Source organism: Acomys minous (genome assembly GCF_964271855.1).
Source record: "Acomys minous genome assembly, chromosome: 14".
Taxonomy (NCBI): Eukaryota; Metazoa; Chordata; class Mammalia; order Rodentia; family Muridae; genus Acomys; species Acomys minous.
In genome coordinates, this window is record NC_140496.1 from 17329443 (window position 1) to 17349079 (window position 19637).

At 44.4% G+C, this 19637-nt stretch overlaps 1 protein-coding gene across 1 annotated transcript in view; it reads right to left on the reverse strand.

Moving 5' to 3' along the window:
• COG4 (component of oligomeric golgi complex 4) overlaps positions 1-19637 on the reverse strand; it is a 43390-nt gene that overhangs the window by 4286 nt on the left and 19467 nt on the right. Inside the window, exons 10-13 of the mRNA XM_084756665.1 lie at positions 11354-11472; positions 10702-10868; positions 8079-8244; positions 2985-3047 (exon numbers count right to left, since the gene is read on the reverse strand). Coding sequence (XP_084612791.1) covers positions 2985-3047; positions 8079-8244; positions 10702-10868; positions 11354-11472 — 515 coding nt within the window. The remainder of the gene's footprint in view (positions 1-2984; positions 3048-8078; positions 8245-10701; positions 10869-11353; positions 11473-19637) is intronic.

A 19637-nucleotide genomic window follows, 5' to 3' on the forward strand; every position in this document is an offset into this window, starting at 1 on the left:
ATTAGGTGCCTAACTTGGTACATAGTAGACACTAAAACACACTCCTATGACTTCACAGTTTCTGCTTAAATATTTGGTCTTCTGAAGCTGGTGAGACAGCTCATCAGATAAAGGTGTTTGTCAAGTAAGTATGGTGTTTGTCCCTAGGAAACACATATAGGTGGAAACAAAGAACTGACTCCTGAAAGTTGTCCTTTAATGTCCATGCATGTGCCGTGGCATGTATGTCTTATCTATCATGAGCACATCTAACAATAAATAAGTAAGAAAAAAAATCTGAGCTGTGTGTGATTGTGGTGCACCCTTTAATCCCAGTGCTTGGGAGGGCCAGTACAGGCAGGGCCACACAGAATCTCTGTCTCAAAAAACCCAAGTAAATAAAGTTCTTGCCCTCCTTTAACTAAACACACACACACGCACACGCACACGCATACACACACCTGGAGAGATGACTCAGAGGTTAAGGCACTGACTGCTCCTCCAGAGGTTCTGAGTTCAATTTCCAGTAACCACCTGGTAGCTCACAACCATCTATAATGATTTGATGCCCTCTTATGGCCTGCAGGTGTATATGTGGGCAGAGCACTGTATACATAATAATAAATATTCAAAACAAAACAAAACACACATATCTAGAAAAAATTATAACTTAAAACAGTATTATTATTATCCTTGAGGCACAGATGAGGAAACTGAAGCTCAGAGAATTTAATAACTTGCTAAAATCACCACAGTAGCATATGGGGCCAGATTCTGACTGAGATTTCTGAGGATTTGTTCCTGTCACTGAGCTACAGTTGACTCCTGCAGGGTGACCTGCTGGAGGCTCATGGTGTTTCGGCTGTCAACAGCAGCTGACACATTTCTTGCGGTACTCCTTACAAAGTTGCTGCTTTTCTTTCTACAGCAGCATCAGTGCAAGCGTAGAGGTAGAAGACCTCATTCCCACAGTAACTCCCTCACTCAGTGTTTTAGCCTTTCCCCTCATGGAAATGGATCTTCAGCCCACTGGACCTGCTTACTGCAAAGTGCTGCTGATGGGGCTAAGACAGAGTATCTGTGAAATGCAAATCTCATTTATGAGAATTGTTCTGTTTCTAGCTATCTTCTCCTTATGTGGCCAATTCTGCTGACTCAGTAATGCAATTTTTTTTATCATTTTTATGAGATTTTTTTTTTCAAACTAACTGATTGGTATTAAGGATAAAGCTACTACAACTCAGGGGATTTAGAGGTAGATTGGTCTAGCATGTGCAAGGCCCTGAATTTAATCCCAAACAAAGCAGTCAGGCATAGTGGTGCACATACCTTTATTCCCATTTAAACATTTATTGTACAGCAAACATTGTGCTGTTTGTATAACGTTTGGGAATAAACTCCTAACTTGGTCCTTGCCTCGTTGTTTTCTCACAGCATCCCCAGAAACCCTATTAGCTATGAAGCATCTCCCTAGCCCCAAGGTCATACCAGTTTGACCTGGCAGCCCTTTGCCTCTGCTGCAAAGTATCCTCTTGTTAGTGTCCAACTTGGAGGCAGGACCTAACTATCCTCCCCTCTGAGAGGCTGGGTCTAGGAGTAGGAAGGAGCTGGGACCTCACTTTAATACTTCACCATGCTTGCTCTGTGCTGTCATGTTTTGTTGTTTTGTTTTGTTTTGGAGACAGGGTTTCTCTGTGTAGACTTGGCTGTTTTGTAGACAAGGCTGGCCTTGACCTCACAGAGGCCACCTGCCTCTGCCTTCCAAATGTTGGGATTACAGGCGTGTGCTACCACATCCAGAGATGTTTTGTTTTTTGAGACTATTAGCACACACTCCTCATGCATCAGGTGCTCTATTTGGTCATATTCATTTGATGACAATGTTATGAGTAGAGGCCATTATCTCTGTTTTACCACTAAGGCTCAGGAAACTTAAAACAGACCTTGCTACAGCCATATAACTGGTTAGAGATCTAGTGAAGATTTGAACATCCTAGTATCTGACTTTAAGGCCCAACAAATTTCTACTATGCTCTGCAGTTATCTTTTAAAATGACAACCAGAGGGCTGGAGAGATGGTTCAAAGGTTAAGAACACTGACTGCTCTTCCAGAGGTCCTGAGTTCAATTCCCAGCAACCACATGGTGGCTTACAACCATCTATAATGTGATCTAATGCCCTCTTCTGGTGTGCAGGCAGAGCACTGTATACATAATCAATCAATCTTTAAAAATGACAACAAGGACTGGAGAGATGGCTCAGTGGTTTAGAGGACTTTTTGCTCTTCCAGAGGACCTGGGTTCAGTTCCCAGTACCCACGCTGGGCAGTTCACAACTGCCTATAAATTCAGCTTGAGGGGATTTGATACCTCTTGCCTGTGAGAGCACCTGCACTTACATGAACATATCTTCCTATCTCCACATACACATAATTAAAACTAATAAAAATAAATCTTTTTAAAAAATATATGTGTACGTATGTGTTTCAAGGTCAGTGTAAGCCTATGTGTGTATGTGCAGGCCATGGAGGCCAGAAGAGTGTGTTAGGTTCCCAGAAGTTAAAATCTCAGGGAGTTGTGAGTGCCTGATATGGGTGCTGGGAACCAAACTTGCGTCCTCTGGAAGAGCAATCAGTGTTCTTAGCTGTTGAGGCAGCTCTCTTAGCCCCTAAAACATTTTTTTAAAAAACCACGTTTATACATCATTCTCAACTGTACTTCCGGAGAACACCCATAAACCACCAGCAGGGCAGGAAGGAGATCTGTATCTCATTATATAGGACAGAGAACTAAAGGCTCAGAATGAAAGGATCTGGCCATGGTTATGCTGACTGTGCCGAAAGATATTCCAGCTCTTAGGCTGGAGCTTCCCCGCAGGTCCATAGATCCTTCGCTATGCTGCCAATCACCACTGAGCTACAAGTCACCTCAGGACAGTGTTGAGTGCCTTTTCTTCAACGAGAGTGGCTCTGTCTACTGAAAGCTGGTAAATAATTTCCCTTGTACCTCCAGAGTCTTCTTCAGAGTTGAGATGTTTTCACTGCAGACTTCCACATTATTTAGAGTCACCTGGAAGATTATGAAAAAGGAATGTTACTTCCTGCTCGCTGGGCTTGCTGCCCACTCCAGCAATATCCAAAATGTTGTGTGGCTCAGAGAAGTACTATCTTGAGTTTAGACCCAACTAAGGAAAGCCCGGGCCACTGTTATAGGCAGGATGCTCAGATCTTGGCTCAGAATGGTGAGCCAGGCTCTTGCTTTCTCCTGTTCCCAATACCAAAGCAGCAAAACCATACTAACTACAGAAGTGACACCCAAGCCTCCATATTACTTATTGACCAAGAACAACTCAGACAAACAGGTATGTGCTAAGCCCTAGGCTCTAAGGTAGCGGACCTTTGTAAGTATTGCAAACGTATATGCAGAACTTGTGATGAGCCAGACACTGTTCTAAATACTAAAAACAAACAAGCAGCAAAACAGGAAAAACACACTCCTTTCTGGCAGGCTTTAGTGATAGAATGTGTGACTAGCAAGGGCAAAACCCTAGACTAAATTCCCAGCACCCAGCCCTGATATATATGATTAAAAAGTCAGGTAGAGATAAAACATATGGTAAAACATAAAATAGGGACGGAGACAAATTCAAAATGAAAAGCCCACAAACTAGAGTTGGAATTAGAATCCTTTAGTCCCTACTATAGGCTAAAGGCTCCTTCTTTCATGATTCACCTGTATCTGAGACTAGACGCAGGGGGGGAAAAAAGCAATCATAAAATAGTATGTGAGCTGGGTGGTAGTGGCACCCGCCTTTAATCTCAGCACTTGGGAGGCAGAGGCAGGTGGAATTGCTGTGAGTTCGAGGCCAGCCTGGTCTACAAAGTGAGTCCAAGACAGCCAAGGCTACACAGAGAAACCCTGTTACAAGAAACCAACCCCCCCCAAAAGAAGTATCTGGATTAGAGACACCTAAGTAGTTAAGAGAGCTCCCTGCACAAGCACGAGGACTAGAGCTGTACGCCAGCACACACACGCCTGTAACCACAGCTCCAAGGGCTTCAGAATCCTCTTCTGGACTCTGAAAGGCATCCACACTCTTCCTTCCCATATGCATTTCATCTCACACAGATACACAGATACACACACACACAAGTAAATCTTAAAAAAAGAAAAAAGGAGGAGTAGAGGGATGTGCTCAGTTGGTAGTGCTTACAGAACATACATAAAGCCCAGAGTTTGACTCCCAACACTGCATAAACCAGACATGACAGGGCTCACACATAAGTCCAGTACTTTGGAGGTATGTTGGTTTGGATAGGTATGGCCTGCATAGACTCCTGTTTGAATGCTTGGCCCATAGGCAGTGCCACTATTAGGAGGTGTGGCCTGTTAAAGGAAGTGTGTCACTGTGGAAATGGGCTTTGAGGTCTCCTAAACTCAAGTTACACCTGTCTCAAAAAACAACAACAAAAAGTTTTCCTTTGTAAGAGTTGCCATGGTCATGGTGTCTTTTCACGGCAATGAAACACTAAAACAGAAGTTGGTGCCAGGAACTGGGGTATTGCTGTGATAGGCCTGACCATGCTTTTGTTTGGAGGAATGTAGATTTTGGGATTTTGGATTAGGAATGCAGTGGAATGCTTTACATGGAGCTAGTAGCTGAAGCTGGCCTTGAGCTCTGGCTTTTGCCTCTACTTTGCTGAGATTACAGATGTGTGCTACCACATCCAGCTTTTGGCAAGATGTTTTAGAGTAAACAAATGCCATAGAAACAGCCATGGCCTGGGACTACTGGTACAGGGGCTATTGGTGGTACAATTCAAGTATTTGGGAGAATCTCACTGCCTCTGGCTGTTTAGTGGGTGGCATGGCCCAGGAGAACTGGGCAGGAAGGAGCCATGACTGAGGAACTTAAGGGTTTTGGGCTAAAAGGAGACTCCCAGATCCACAGGAGTTTGGGTTGGTAGGTCTGCTGTCTTTGGAGTACCTCTTGGTGGCATCATGCAGTCACTACTGAAGACTCACACTACTGACAATGCTGCTTAGGCCACTCCAAACAGGGTTGGTTAAGGGAACTAAGGCCATAACACAGGTCTGTTAACAATGAATGCTTCCAGAGAAACAGCTACACTATTATGACAGCTGAAGGATAAAGGTCACAACACAGGTGTTTCTCAGGCACGTTAGGGCACTAAGAATAACTGTCCTGAGAGGAAAATGGATTTGGGCTCAAATGGTATTGATTTTCAGTTTCTCTTGGACTGACAATCCTTGCAAACATGAATTTACTGGGCTTATCCTCTGCTCATGGCAAATGGAATGTCAGTATAGCTGGAGCATTCATTTTGACAGGCAATGAATCAAAATGTTGTACAAATCGGCTTTGTGGGGCTAGAGAGGTGGTTCAATCATTAAAGGCTAGCAAGGTTCACAACCAAAATGTCAAAATATGCTTTGTAGTGGTAGAAATGACATTTTTTGGGGTATTTGGAACAAGGAAAACTAGAAATCTGTCACCAAGTATTTAGCACCACCTTCCTTGTGGCTTTATCATGTGAGTCTTCTAACAACAGAACTGTTGGCCTATGGTGGTAGCTCACACCTTTAATCCCAGCATTTCAGAGCCAGAGGCATTTGGTCCTCTAAGAGTTCGAGGCCAGCCGAGAGTCAGTTCTGGGACAGCCAAGACTACATACAGAGACTCTGTCTTAGCCCCTTCCCCCTAAATAAAACAACCAAACAAAACCCAAACCAACCCCCCACCCCCAAATGAAAGAAACTATCTAAATGGGAGGTTCTCACAGAGAAATGAATGGGAGCAAAGGCCCTCACTGGCCAGCCCTGATGATGTGAAAAGTCAAGTGGTGGAATCAGATTTTTTTTTTTCAAGACAGGGTTTCTCTGTGTAGCCTTGGCTGTTCTGGACTTGCTCTGTAGACCAGGCTGGCCTCGAACTCACAGAGATCCGCCTGCCTCTGCCTCCCTGAGTGCTGGGATTACAAGTATGTGCCACCACGTCGTGCTGGGATAAAGAACTAGAAATGTAGTCCAGTTAGGTTTAGAAGGCCAAACAAGAGACCAATCATGTTTACGGCCTGTGCCAGTAATCCAGCAGCCCAGAGGCCAAGGAACGCAGGTATAAAATGTGAGGCCTGCCTGGGCTACGGAGCAGCTAGGAAGCCTGAGTGAGTTGGTGAAATCGGGAGACACATCTCAGTGGCAGAGTGCTTGCCTGGCATGTGTGAAGCCTTAGGCTCAATTTCCAGCACAGAAAACACACCCACAAACATGCAAACAAAAACCAAGTAAAACAAACAGATGCTCAGTCAAAGACATGGAGCTCATGTGGTAAGCTCCAGAAGCCAGTCAGGTTCTGAGCCCAGAAATTAAAGAATGAATATAAGTTCTGTGAAAAAAAGAAACAGAATGCAAACAAAGCAAAGCAAAGCAAGGCAAAAAAAAAAAAAAAAAATCAAATCTGGGCACTTTGGCAAAGTTCTCATAAGTAAACCTTTCTTTTCTTTTCTTTCTTTCTTTTTTTTTTTTTAAGATTTATTTATTTATAACATATACAGCATTCTGCCTGCCTGTACACCAGAAGAGGGCACCAGATCTTATCACAGATGGTCACGAGCCACCATGTATTTGCTGGGAAATTGAACTCAGGACTCTGGAAGAACAGACAGTGCTCTTAACTACTGAGGCATCTTTCCAGCTCAAGTAAACATTTCTTACAGTTTCTTTTTTTAAGTAAAAAAAAAAATTTTCTGCTTGTGTATGTAAGGCGTGTGGGTCCATGTGCCATTGCATAAGTGTGGAGGTCAGAGGACAGCTGAGTGGGGTTGGAGGTGGTTCTCTCCTCCCACCTTTATGTGGGTCTCAAGGATCCTTTTAGCATGTTTGTTTGAGACAGGGTTTCACTACATAGTTCTGGCTGGCCTGGAACTCTCTGTAGACCAAGCTGGCCTTGAGGTTACAATGCTGGTACTAAAGGTGGGCACTACCATACCTGGCCTCTTTTCCCTTTAAAAAAGACAGTCTTATGTTTGAACCTCCCAAGTGCTGGGATTATAGATGTACACCACCAGCTCTAGGTTGCTCCACTTTTTGGACAATACCCATAATATCCCAGATAGATGGAACTCATACCAGAGAAAGTACTTTCTTTTTTTTTTTTTTTTTTTTTTTTTGGTTTTTTGAGACAGGGTCTCTCTGTGTTAGCCTTGGCTGTCCTAGACTCACTTGGTAGACCAGGCTGGCCTCGAACTCACTGCGATCCGCCCACCTCTGCCTCCCGAGTGCTGGGATTAAAGGCGTGCGCCACCACGCCCAGCCGAGAAAGTATTTTCTTTTCTTTTTTTGAGACAAAGTCTGTAATCTCACCACCCAGGAGACAGAGGCAGATGGATCACTTCAAGGATAACCTTGAAGTCATGATGCACCTTTCTCAGCTTCCCAAGTACTGAGGCTACAGTCATGCTCCAAAGAAGTTATTAGAAAAGCAGTCTTGGGAGGTATGAAGGACTGGTATCCATCTAGTCTGTGGGCCTTTCCTCAGAAAAGCAGTGTAGAAGGCTGGTACAGATGTTAGAGCTGTTTTTTAGGTGGATGCATATGCTGTGGAGCCCCTTAACAGCTTGTAAGAGGAGCCCTCTGAATAACACTGAGAAGTAAGGAATGTAGGCTTTTTTTTTTTTTTTTTTTTTGGGCGCGGGTAAAGTCCATACTTTGCCTCAGGGTGCTCAGAGCAGGTTCTTAGGGAAGAAGTGGTTTCAGAACCTAGAGGAACTACTCTTAAAGGTGTTTTCCTTTTTCATTAAGTTCTAGAGGGAAAGTCTTCACCCTGCGGCGTTTTATAATGTGGCTGAGAGGTTATAGTATAACTTCTCAAGGGGCTAGGGATGTGGCTCAGTTGGTAGAGTACACCATGCTGAGCACTGCCAACAGGGCACACGCCTGTAATCCCAGCACTCCAAAACTGAAGTTAAGTTCCTTAATTACATAGCAACTTCAAGATCAGCCTTGGCTGTAAAACCTTTTTCAAAATGGCAATAACCCTTAAGAAAAACTGACCCAGCTGCCAGCCTGATGGCCACCTACCAGGAAGGACAGCTTGGCTTCATCAGTGCTCTCGATGCCTTTTGTGTCAAACTTGCCTTGCTGGAGGCTGCTGTGCATGATGTTCACGGCACTTGTCACCCCACGCTGGATGTCCTGTAAGGTGGTGGCTGGGAAGCCCATCCGCAGCTTATTACATAGAACATCCCTGTGGGGCAGAATGGCATATGCAGAGTGACAGCGTTCAATCTTGCTTACAGGACAGCAAGAACAGAGAACCCACTACCCTGACTCAACAGTACCAGCTGCTGATTTGAGGTGGAGACCTTAGGAGCCAGGACAGGACAGCAAGCAGTACTTGCTCAAAGGTACCAAGAATATTTAAAGGAGATTGGTTCGTTCTTTCTTTCTTTTTCTTTCTTTCTTTCTTTCTTTTTTTTTTTTTTTGAGACAGGGTTTCTCAATGTAATCTTGGCTGTCCTGGACTCGCTTTGTAGACCAGGCTGGCCTCAAACTCATAGAGATCCACCTGCCTCTGCATCCTGAGTGCTGGAATTAAAGGCATGTGCTACCATGCCTGGCTGGTTTTTTTTTTTTTTAAATAATTTATGGGGGCTGGAGAGATGGCTCAGTGGTTAAGAGCACCTCTTCCAGAGGTCCTGAGTTTAATTCCCAGCAACCACATGGTGGCTCACAACCATCTGTGATGGGATCTGATGCTGTCTTCTGGCATGCAGATAAAGCATTCATATACACAAAATAAATAAATAATAAACTCTTTTAAAAATTTTATTTATTTATTTTTTATCTGCATTGTGGGTTTGCCTGCATGTACGTCTGTGGGTGTCAGATCTTGGAGCTATGAACAGTTGGGTGCTGCTAATTGAACCTGGTTCCTCTAGAAGAACAGTCAGTCCTTTTAACTGCTGAGCCATCTCTCCAGCCGCTTGGTTATTTCTTTTTATAGAATACAATACAAGGGAAAAAAAGGTCAGTCATCATCTATCAAACAGCAAAGCTGGAAAAGAGGGTGGAATGGACCTCACTCTTCTTCAGTAACTACACTGTCCATGATGGTCCTGCAATGTTACTGTGGTTTTAGCTAATGTTCACTTCTTCATCAGATTTCACTTACTACCACTGAGCTTCAAAGAGGAGACACAGCCAGGTGCAGTGATGCACACCTTTAATCCCAGCACTCAAGGAGGCAGAGGTAGGCAGATTTCTGTGAGTTCGAGGCTGGCCTGGTCTACAGAGTGAGTCCAGAATAGACAAGGCTACACAGAATCACAATATAGCTTAGTAAAAAGCAGTACTATGTAGGAGCTAAAAACACATTTTGAGTCAAATCAGTACAAGCTTCCTTGTTCTATTTTTTTTGTTTTGTTTTGTTTTGTTTTGTTTTTTGAGACAGGGTTTCTCTAGGTAGCCCTGGCTGTTCTGGACTTGCTTTGTAGATCAAGGTGGCCTCGAACTCACAGCCTGCCTCTGTCTCCAGAGTGCTGGGATTAAAGGCATATGCCACAATGCCTGGCTTCTCTGTTCTACTTTTTAAGAGGTCTGTGACCCATGACAGAGGATACAATCATCAGTTCTACATTTACAAAACAGAAAGCAGTTCGTATATCTTTTTTTTGAGACAGGGTTTCTCTGTGTAGCTCTGGCTGTCCTGGAACTCAATTTGTAGACCAAGCTGGCCTTGCACTCACAGAGATGCACCCATGTCTGCCTCCCAAGTGCTGGGATTAGAGGCGTGTACCACCACGCCCAGCCCTATATAAATTTTAAAGATATTTACTTACTTTGTATAAGGGAACACATGCTATAGCATATCTGTGGAGGTGACAGAACAACTTGCAGGAGTTGGTTCACCTTCCACACCATGTGGACTCTGGACATTAAACAGGTCTTAGGCTCAGCAGCAAGTATTGTTACCTGCTGAACCATCTCATCTGCCCTACATCAAGATTTCTATGCAAAAACCCCATGAAAACATGGGGGGGGGGAGATGGCGCACACCTTTAATCTCAGTACTCAGGAGGCAGAGGCAGTCAGATCTCTGAGTTCAAGGCCAGCCTGGTCTACACAGTGAGTTCCAGAACAGCCATTGTTTCACAAAGAAACCCTGTCTTGAAAATCCAAAAAACAATGAAGTGGGGGTAATGTTGGTATAGTGTTTGGATTGTAGAAATGGAAACTATCAATGTCTTTGTAATTACTGTTTTGTCTAAACCATATGCTTTTCTTTTGAGTCTGAGGATAATGACACCTTCAGCGTACTTTATTGAATTAGGTTAAGTGTCAAAAGTTTGACACTCAAGGTAGCTGACTGATGGACAGTTCTCTTGAGCTAAGGATATTAGGAACAGGATAATGCATGCATGCGCACGCACACACACACACACACACGACTGGGTTTCTCTGAGTTCTTGGCTATCCTGGAACTCACTCTGTAGTCCAGGCTGGCCTCGAAGTCAGAGATCCATCTGGCTCTGCCTTCCTAAGTATTGGGATCAAAGGCATGCACCATCATGCCCAGCTAGCTGAATCTTGTTTAGAACTGAATATGACCCATAAAGAAAAAGGGAAAGAAACAGGTAAGAGCAAGGAATCAAATACAACTAGAATGTTTATGCCTGAAAAGCAGAAAGGAAGTCAACAGTACCTGAAGTCAGCTTCCAGCTCTCTGGTGGCAAGGTTGATCATGGCACAGAGACAGTCGATGTTAGAGCTGGACAGAGCCCGCCCAATGCACTTTTTAACAATGTAGAAGACATCATCCACCATGCTGGATGTCAACTGACCCTTCTCATAGGTATCCAGAGCTACAGCCTATTAAAAGGCAAAGTCCCCAGTGAGTATCCCAGCTCTGCGCATTCTAGGTAGTTCTGGTTATACTAGACCTGTCTCTGACACCTCATCCATGTTGGTCATAGCTCAACGAAAAAACAAAGCAAAACAAAACAAAAGCTCACTTCTCTAATCACTACATTAGAAAACTTAGTATTTGGGGCCTTTGCTTAGGCAATAATCATTACCTGGGATGTCAGACATAGAGAGGTCCTACCCCATATATCTGCAGGGAGGAGGGGAATAAGAAGGCTCCATGGGGGCTGAGCTGCTCTTCTGTAGTCTTTGAGAAAGACCCAACTGGGAATGTGAAGAGCATGACAGCTCCAGAGATACTTGCTCACACACTGCATCCAAAAGTACTCTCAAAGCAGGACCAAGAAACATGACAGGTCTCAACCATTGCCTTCAGCCTGGCTTCTTGGACAGGAAGCCCCATTTGCAAGAGACGAATCCTAATGTCCTACCTTATTGACAGTTTCCCTCATGAAGTACTCCTCCATGGTAATATAGTAGCCAATTAGTTCCTGCATGGTACAGCTCAATAGGCAGTTATTGAGGAGTTTGTCCAGGCACTTCTGGTGCTCTAGGGGATAGCCAAGAAAGGAACATTAACTTTTCGCCGGCAAGGGAAACAGAGCAGTGTTTTTCATTTTTAAATTTCCCTTCTAGTCTTTGTTCCAAAGAGATGCATATTTTCCATGATTAAAATCACAGGGTGACAGTACTTTTCTTTTTTTTTTTTTTTTGGTTTTTCGAGACAGGGTCTCTCTGTGTAGCCTTGGCTGTCCCGGACTCACTTTGTAGACCAGGCTGGCCTCGAACTCACAGTGATCCACCTGCCTCTGCCTCCCGAGTGCTGGGACTAAAGGCGACAGTACTTTTCTACATACTTTTTGTTTAGCATAATTATTTTTAAACACTTATTTGATTATTTACTTATATATGTGTGTGTCTGTTTGTATATCTGCATGCAAGTATCTGCAGATGCCAGAAGAGAGCATCCTCTGAAGTTGGAGTTTCAAGTGGTTGTGAGCTGCCCAACTTGGGCCTTAGGAACCAAACTCTAGACCTCTGAAGTGTCTTCAAGCACTCTTGCCCACTGAACTACCTCTTCGGCCCTTTAATTATTACTATTTTCCCCTTGGGATACTAGGATGGAACCCAGGGCCTTGTATTCACTAGATGAATGCTCCACCTCTGAGTTAAATCCCGTCCCAGCTTACTTATTTTTTGATGCTCCTGTCTCAGCCTCCAATATTCTGGAATTAGGCCACTATATCCAGCACCATTGGCTATTTTGTCAGAGAATTTACATTATTCGTTTTTTCTATCTATCTATCTATCTATGTAGGTTTTCAAGACAGTGTTTCTCTGTGTAGTCCTGGCTGTCCTAGAACTTGATTTGTAGATCAGGCTGGCCCCCAACGCACAGAGATCTGCCTGCCTCTGCATCCAGAGTGCTGGGATTAAGGTGTGATCCACCACGCCTGGCCCTTTATTTAATTTTTGAGACAGCTAGCTACATCTTGAACCAGTTCGTCTTTAACTCACAGAGATCTATCAGCATCAGCTCCTGAATGATAGGATTAGAGGTGTGAGCCACCATGTACAATTTTAGACCTTCTTTTATTTATTTTTTAGATAGGGTCTCTCTGTGTAGCGTAGAACTTGCTTTGTAGACCAGTCTCGTCTTGAATTCAGGGACCTATCTGCCTTCTAAGTGTTGGGATCAAAGGTGTGCATCTCCTTGGCTAACAGCTAGGTTGTTTGTTTTTTTTAAACAACTGGAAATCATAATAACTGAAGATAATAGTGAACATTAAAAAACGATTTACTTTTATTTTGTGTGTATGAGTGTTCTGCCCGTATATAAATGCAGCATCAGCATGCCCTTTGCTCATGGAGGCCAGAAGACAGCACCTCTTCCCTTGTCCTGGAGTCACAGGTGATTATAAGCAGTCTCATGGGCACCAGAAACAACCCAGGTCTAGAGCTCTTAACCACTGACCTACTTCTCCCACAGCAGACAATTTTATACAAATAATTTAATTCCTTTTCATTTGTTCTCCAAGATTACATAGAAATCAAATGATACATGTTTCTAGGGCAAAGGCCAAAATATATTTGATATAAAGCACTTCATCTTCTATATCAGTACTGTCTAGCTGTTCAACAGGAAGATGTGTGATGGTGGAAATTGAAAAATATTTTATTCAAGCCAGGGTTGGTGGTGCACACCTTTAATCCTAGCACTTGGGAGGCAGAGGCAGGTGGATCACTGTGAGTTCAAGGCCAGCCCGGTCTACAAAGCGAGTCCAGGACAGCCAAGGTTACACAGAGAAGCCAAAAAAAATTTTTTTTAAATTCACTATTACTGTGTTGTGTGTTAATAATGTGTGAGTGTGGGCTATACATGCCATGGTGCTCTGTGAGTGTGAGCTATACATGCCATGGTGCTCTGTGAGTGTGAGCTATACATGCCATAGTGCTCTGTGAGTGTGGGCTATACATGCCATAGTGCTCTGTGAGTGTGGGCTATACATGCCATAGTGCTCTGTGAGTGTGAGCTATACATGCCATAGTGCTCTGTGAGTGTGGGCTATACATGCCATAGTGCTCTGTGAGTGTGGGCTATACATGCCATAGTGCTCTGTGAGTGTGGGCTATACATGCCATAGTGCTCTGTGAGTGTGAGCTATACATGCCATAGTGCTCTGTGAGTGTGGGCTATACATGCCATAGTGCTCTGTGAGTGTGGGCTATACATGCCATAGTGCTCTGTGAGTGTGGGCTATACATGCCATAGTGCTCTGTGAGTGTGGGCTATACATGCCATAGTGCTCTGTGAGTGTGGGCTATACATGCCATAGTGCTCTGTGAGTGTGGGCTATACATGCCATAGTGCTCTGTGAGTGTGGGCTATACATGCCATAGTGCTCTGTGAGTGTGGGCTATACATGCCATAGTGCTCTGTGAGTGTGGGCTATACATGCCATAGTGCTCTGTGAGTGTGGGCTATACATGCCATGGTGCTCTGTGAGTGTGGGCTATACATGCCATGGTGCTCTGTGAGTGTGGGCTATACATGCCATAGTGCTCTGTGAGTGTGGGCTATACATGCCATGGTGCTCTGTGAGTGTGGGCTATACATGCCATGGTGCTCTGTGAGTGTGAGCTATACATGCCATGGTGCTCTGTGAGTGTGAGCTATACATGCCATAGTGCTCTGTGAGTGTGGGCTATACATGCCATAGTGCTCTGTGAGTGTGGGCTATACATGCCATAGTGCTCTGTGAGTGTGGGCTATACATGCCATAGTGCTCTGTGAGTGTGGGCTATACATGCCATAGTGCTCTGTGAGTGTGGGCTATACATGCCATAGTGCTCTGTGAGTGTGGGCTATACATGCCATAGTGCTCTGTGAGTGTGGGCTATACATGCCATAGTGCTCTGTGAGTGTGGGCTATACATGTCATAGTGCTCTGTGAGTGTGGGCTATACATGCCATGGTGCTCTGTGAGTGTGAGCTATACATGCCATGGTGCTCTGTGAGTGTGAGCTATACATGCCATGGTGCTCTGTGAATGTGAGCTATACATGCCATAGTGCTCTGTGAGTGTGAGCTATACATGCCATGGTGCTCTGTGAGTGTGAGCTATACATGCCATGGTGCTCTGTGAGTGTGAGCTATACATGCCATAGTGCTCTGTGAGTGTGGGCTATACATGTCATAGTGCTCTGTGAGTGTGGGCTATACATGCCATGGTGCTCTGTGAGTGTGGGCTATACATGCCATAGTGCTCTGTGAGTGTGAGCTATACATGCCATGGTGCTCTGTGAGTGTGAGCTATACATGCCATAGTGCTCTGTGAGTGTGAGCTATACATGCCATGGTGCTCTGTGAGTGTGAGCTATACATGCCATGGTGCTCTGTGAGTGTGAGCTATACATGCCATAGTGCTCTGTGAGTGTGGGCTATACATGTCATGGTGCTCTGTGAGTGTGGGCTATACATGCCATGGTGCTCTGTGAGTGTGGGCTATACATGCCATAGTGCTCTGTGAGTGTGAGCTATACATGCCATAGTGCTCTGTGAGTGTGGGCTATACATGTCATAGTGCTCTGTGAGTGTGGGCTATACATGCCATAGTGCTCTGTGAGTGTGAGCTATACATGCCATGGTGCTCTGTGAGTGTGAGCTATACATGCCATGGTGCTCTGTGAGTGTGAGCTATACATGCCATAGTGCTCTGTGAGTGTGGGCTATACATGTCATAGTGCTCTGTGAGTGTGGGCTATACATGCCATGGTGCTCTGTGAGTGTGGGCTATACATGCCATAGTGCTCTGTGAGTGTGAGCTATACATGCCATGGTGCTCTGTGAGTGTGAGCTATACATGCCATAGTGCTCTGTGAGTGTGGGCTATACATGCCATAGTGCTCTGTGAGTGTGGGCTATACATGCCATAGTGCTCTGTGAGTGTGGGCTATACATGCCATAGTGCTCTGTGAGTGTGGGCTATACATGCCATAGTGCTCTGTGAGTGTGGGCTATACATGCCATAGTGCTCTGTGAGTGTGGGCTATACATGCCATAGTGCTCTGTGAGTGTGGGCTATACATGCCATAGTGCTCTGTGAGTGTGGGCTATACATGTCATAGTGCTCTGTGAGTGTGGGCTATACATGCCATGGTGCTCTGTGAGTGTGAGCTATACATGCCATGGTGCTCTGTGAGTGTGAGCTATACATGCCATGGTGCTCTGTGAATGTGAGCTATACATGCCATAGTGCTCTGTGAGTGTGAGCTATACATGCCATGGTGCTCTGTGAGTGTGAGCTATACATGCCATGGTGCTCTGTGAGTGTGAGCTATACATGCCATAGTGCTCTGTGAGTGTGGGCTATACATGTCATAGTGCTCTGTGAGTGTGGGCTATACATGCCATGGTGCTCTGTGAGTGTGGGCTATACATGCCATAGTGCTCTGTGAGTGTGAGCTATACATGCCATGGTGCTCTGTGAATGTGAGCTATACATGCCATAGTGCTCTGTGAGTGTGAGCTATACATGCCATGGTGCTCTGTGAGTGTGAGCTATACATGCCATGGTGCTCTGTGAGTGTGAGCTATACATGCCATAGTGCTCTGTGAGTGTGGGCTATACATGTCATAGTGCTCTGTGAGTGTGGGCTATACATGCCATGGTGCTCTGTGAGTGTGGGCTATACATGCCATAGTGCTCTGTGAGTGTGAGCTATACATGCCATAGTGCTCTGTGAGTGTGGGCTATACATGTCATAGTGCTCTGTGAGTGTGGGCTATACATGCCATAGTGCTCTGTGAGTGTGAGCTATACATGCCATGGTGCTCTGTGAGTGTGAGCTATACATGCCATGGTGCTCTGTGAGTGTGAGCTATACATGCCATAGTGCTCTGTGAGTGTGAGCTATACATGCCATGGTGCTCTGTGAGTGTGAGCTATACATGCCATGGTGCTCTGTGAGTGTGAGCTATACATGCCATAGTGCTCTGTGAGTGTGGGCTATACATGCCACGGTGCTCTGTGAGTGTGAGCTATACATGTCATAGTGCTCTGTGAGTGTGGGCTATACATGCCATAGTGCTCTGTGAGTGTGGGCTATACATGCCATAGTGCTCTGTGAGTGTGGGCTAATTGCCATAGTGCTCTGTGAGTGTGGGCTATACATGCCATAGTGCTCTGTGAGTGTGGGCTATACATGCCACATGTTCTTGTGGATGTCAAAGGACAGCTTTTAGGGAGACAGTTCTTTCTCTAGGGACTGAACTCAGGTCATGAGGCTTGTACAGCATGCACTTTCATGTCTGAGCCACCTTGCCAGTCAAGGACATGTTTTATAATGATGCCGTCCAATGTGATAGTCAAAAGCCATGGCATGGCTGGGGAAATGACTGAGTGGGTAAAGTGTCTGCCATGACGGCACATTCACTCAATTCTAGCACTCAGGAGACAGAGGCAGGGAGATCTCTGTAAATTCCAAGTTTACCTGGTCTACACAGTGAGTTCCAGGCCAGCCAGGGTTACACAGCGAGACCCTGTCTCAAAACAAAACTAAAACCAAGCCAGGGGAGTGTGGCAGCCTGCTTGTAATCCCATCCTGGGAGATGGAAACAGGGAATCCTGATAGCAAACTGGCTAGCCGATGTAAGGCTCAGCAAGAGACCCTGCTTTAATATGTAAGGTGGAGAGCAACTCAACAAGATATCCAATATGAACTTTAGGCTTTCATACACATGTGAACATACAGGCATGTGCACCCACCACAAGCATCCATAGCATGTGAACATATATGCATGTAACATGTATGCAAAAAAAAGTCATGGCAGATTTTTCCCATTAATGAAGTCTTGCTGTATATATAAAACCCAGGGTAGACTCAAACTTGTGGTGGATCTTCTGACTCAGCCAAATGTTGCGGGATGGGGTGATGCAAGGCTTTCTTTGAGGCTCTGATGCATGGAGAAGGAACATAGCTTGGCAGAGCCAGTAATAGCCTAGAGCCAGGGCCTTGGAAGATATTCCCTGAGGCCTTGATGTATGAAACCAGGAATATGCTTGGCAGAGCTGGTAATGGCCTGGGGCCTGGGCCTTGGGGGAGCTATGGCTTTGTGTCCTGAGAGCCCAACTCTTCAAGGCCACTGTGTACTTGGTCTTAATGTTCTTGAGATACCCTGTGTTCCACTAGTGCACTATTGTTTGATTAGCTTCCTGTTGACTTTGTCCCATAGTATAATAGTTGCTGCTCAATTGGTCCCATTTCTCCCTGAAAATAGTACCTAAGATTCTATACTTCTTAATAAGCTTGGCCTAAGACATACTTTATGTAAGATCTCCTACCCAACCTATTCTATCTTCTTTATATCGGATCCTTGGATCTTCCTTCTCAGGACCCTAGCACTAAAGAATGACTTGCTGGCCCAGGTCTGCCAAATACTGGCATCATCAGAGTGTGCCACCATGCCCAACTCCATGGCAACTCTTGAGACTTCAAATGTGGCTAAGGACCAAGGAACTGAATTTAAAATTTTTAACTTTAAATGTATGTGTTTATTTTTAAAGACAGGGTTTCCTTGTGTAGTCCTGGCACTTACTCTATAGACCAGGCTGGTCTTGGATTCAGAGATGCAACTGCATCTGCCTCCAGTGCTGGGTTAAAGGCATGCACCACCATGCCTACTTTAACTTTAATTAAATTTTAATTTCAGAGGGCTGGAGAGATGACTCGGTAGTTAAGGGCACTAGCTGCTCTTCCAGAGGTCCTGAGTTCAATTCTCATCAACCACATGGTGGCTTACAGTCAACTTTGTTGAGATCTGACTCCTACTTTTGCTGCGTATGAAGATAGAGTGCTCATATACATAAAATACATGAATAAATAAATAAGAAAGATTTATTTTTTTTAAAAAAGAAAGATTTATTTATTATGTATACAACACCTTGCCTGTATGTGTGTCTGCTTGCCACAGACAACACTAGTTCTTACTATGGGTGGTTATGAGACACATGTGATGCTGGGAACTGAACTCAGGACCTCTGAAAGAATAGCCAGTGCTCTGAGCCATCTCTCCAGCCTGAATACCTAAATCTTAAAAAAAAAAAAAGACTAGGTAAATTAGTTACTCAGTTACTCAGATGTGACCTATAATAACATAGGTCAGGACAGTGGTGGTTGTTATTGACACCGCTAAGTACTCTGGATAAATATGTAATTCCCTTTGAACAGATGCCATATTTGTCGGCATAAGTCATAAAAAAAGTCAGATTCTACATGGGTCTCTGCAGGGTCCCCAACATGAATTCAATCATTACTCTTTTGGGACAGGTTTCACTATGGGCTCAAGTAACGCTCCTACCTCAGCCTTCTTAGTAGTTAGGACTCCACAGGTATGCATCGCTACATCTGGTATGCACATGTACATGCATGTAACAAAATCTACCTGGAATCTGGAATGAGATGAGTTCCCGAGACCAGCCTGGGTAACATATCAGATATACTTCAAAACAAGAAAACCTGAAGAGTTTATACACAAATGAAATTAGACCATCTCTTTCAAAAACTTTATTTCTTGGGTCAGAATTTTTTTATTATTATTTTATTTGCCTGGTGCCTACAAACACAAGAAGAGGGTGCTGGTTCCCCCGAAACTGGCATTAGAGGCAGTTGTGAGCTTCCATATGGGTGCTGGGAACTGAACCTGGTTCTCTGCAAGAATAGCCATTGCTCTTAACTCTGGGACTATGCCCAGCTTTTTTTCTTTTTTCTTTCTCATAGCTACATAGCTACATAACTCAGAGCAGGGGCCAGAGGCGTATGCTTCCATGTCCTGTTTGTATTATTATACAGTAAGTTTACTGAGGTATAGCTTCTAGTCCACAGAATCTATCATTATATGTATACAATCCAGTGATCTTTAGCAATTTATCTGTGCAACAATGGCTACTCTCCAGTTTCAGAATAGTTGTCATTTAAAAGTTCACTGTGTAAACAGGTTTTCTGTATTATTTAAACACACACACACACACACACACACACACACACACACACACACACACACACACACTTCCTAACTATAAACCAGAGCTGGCATAGAGAAAAGTGTAAGGAAAGAAAGGACACCAGTTTTCCTCACCTTTTTTTTAAAATTTATTTGTTATGTATACAGCGCTCTGTCTGCATGTACACCTGAAGTCCAGAAGAAGGCATCAG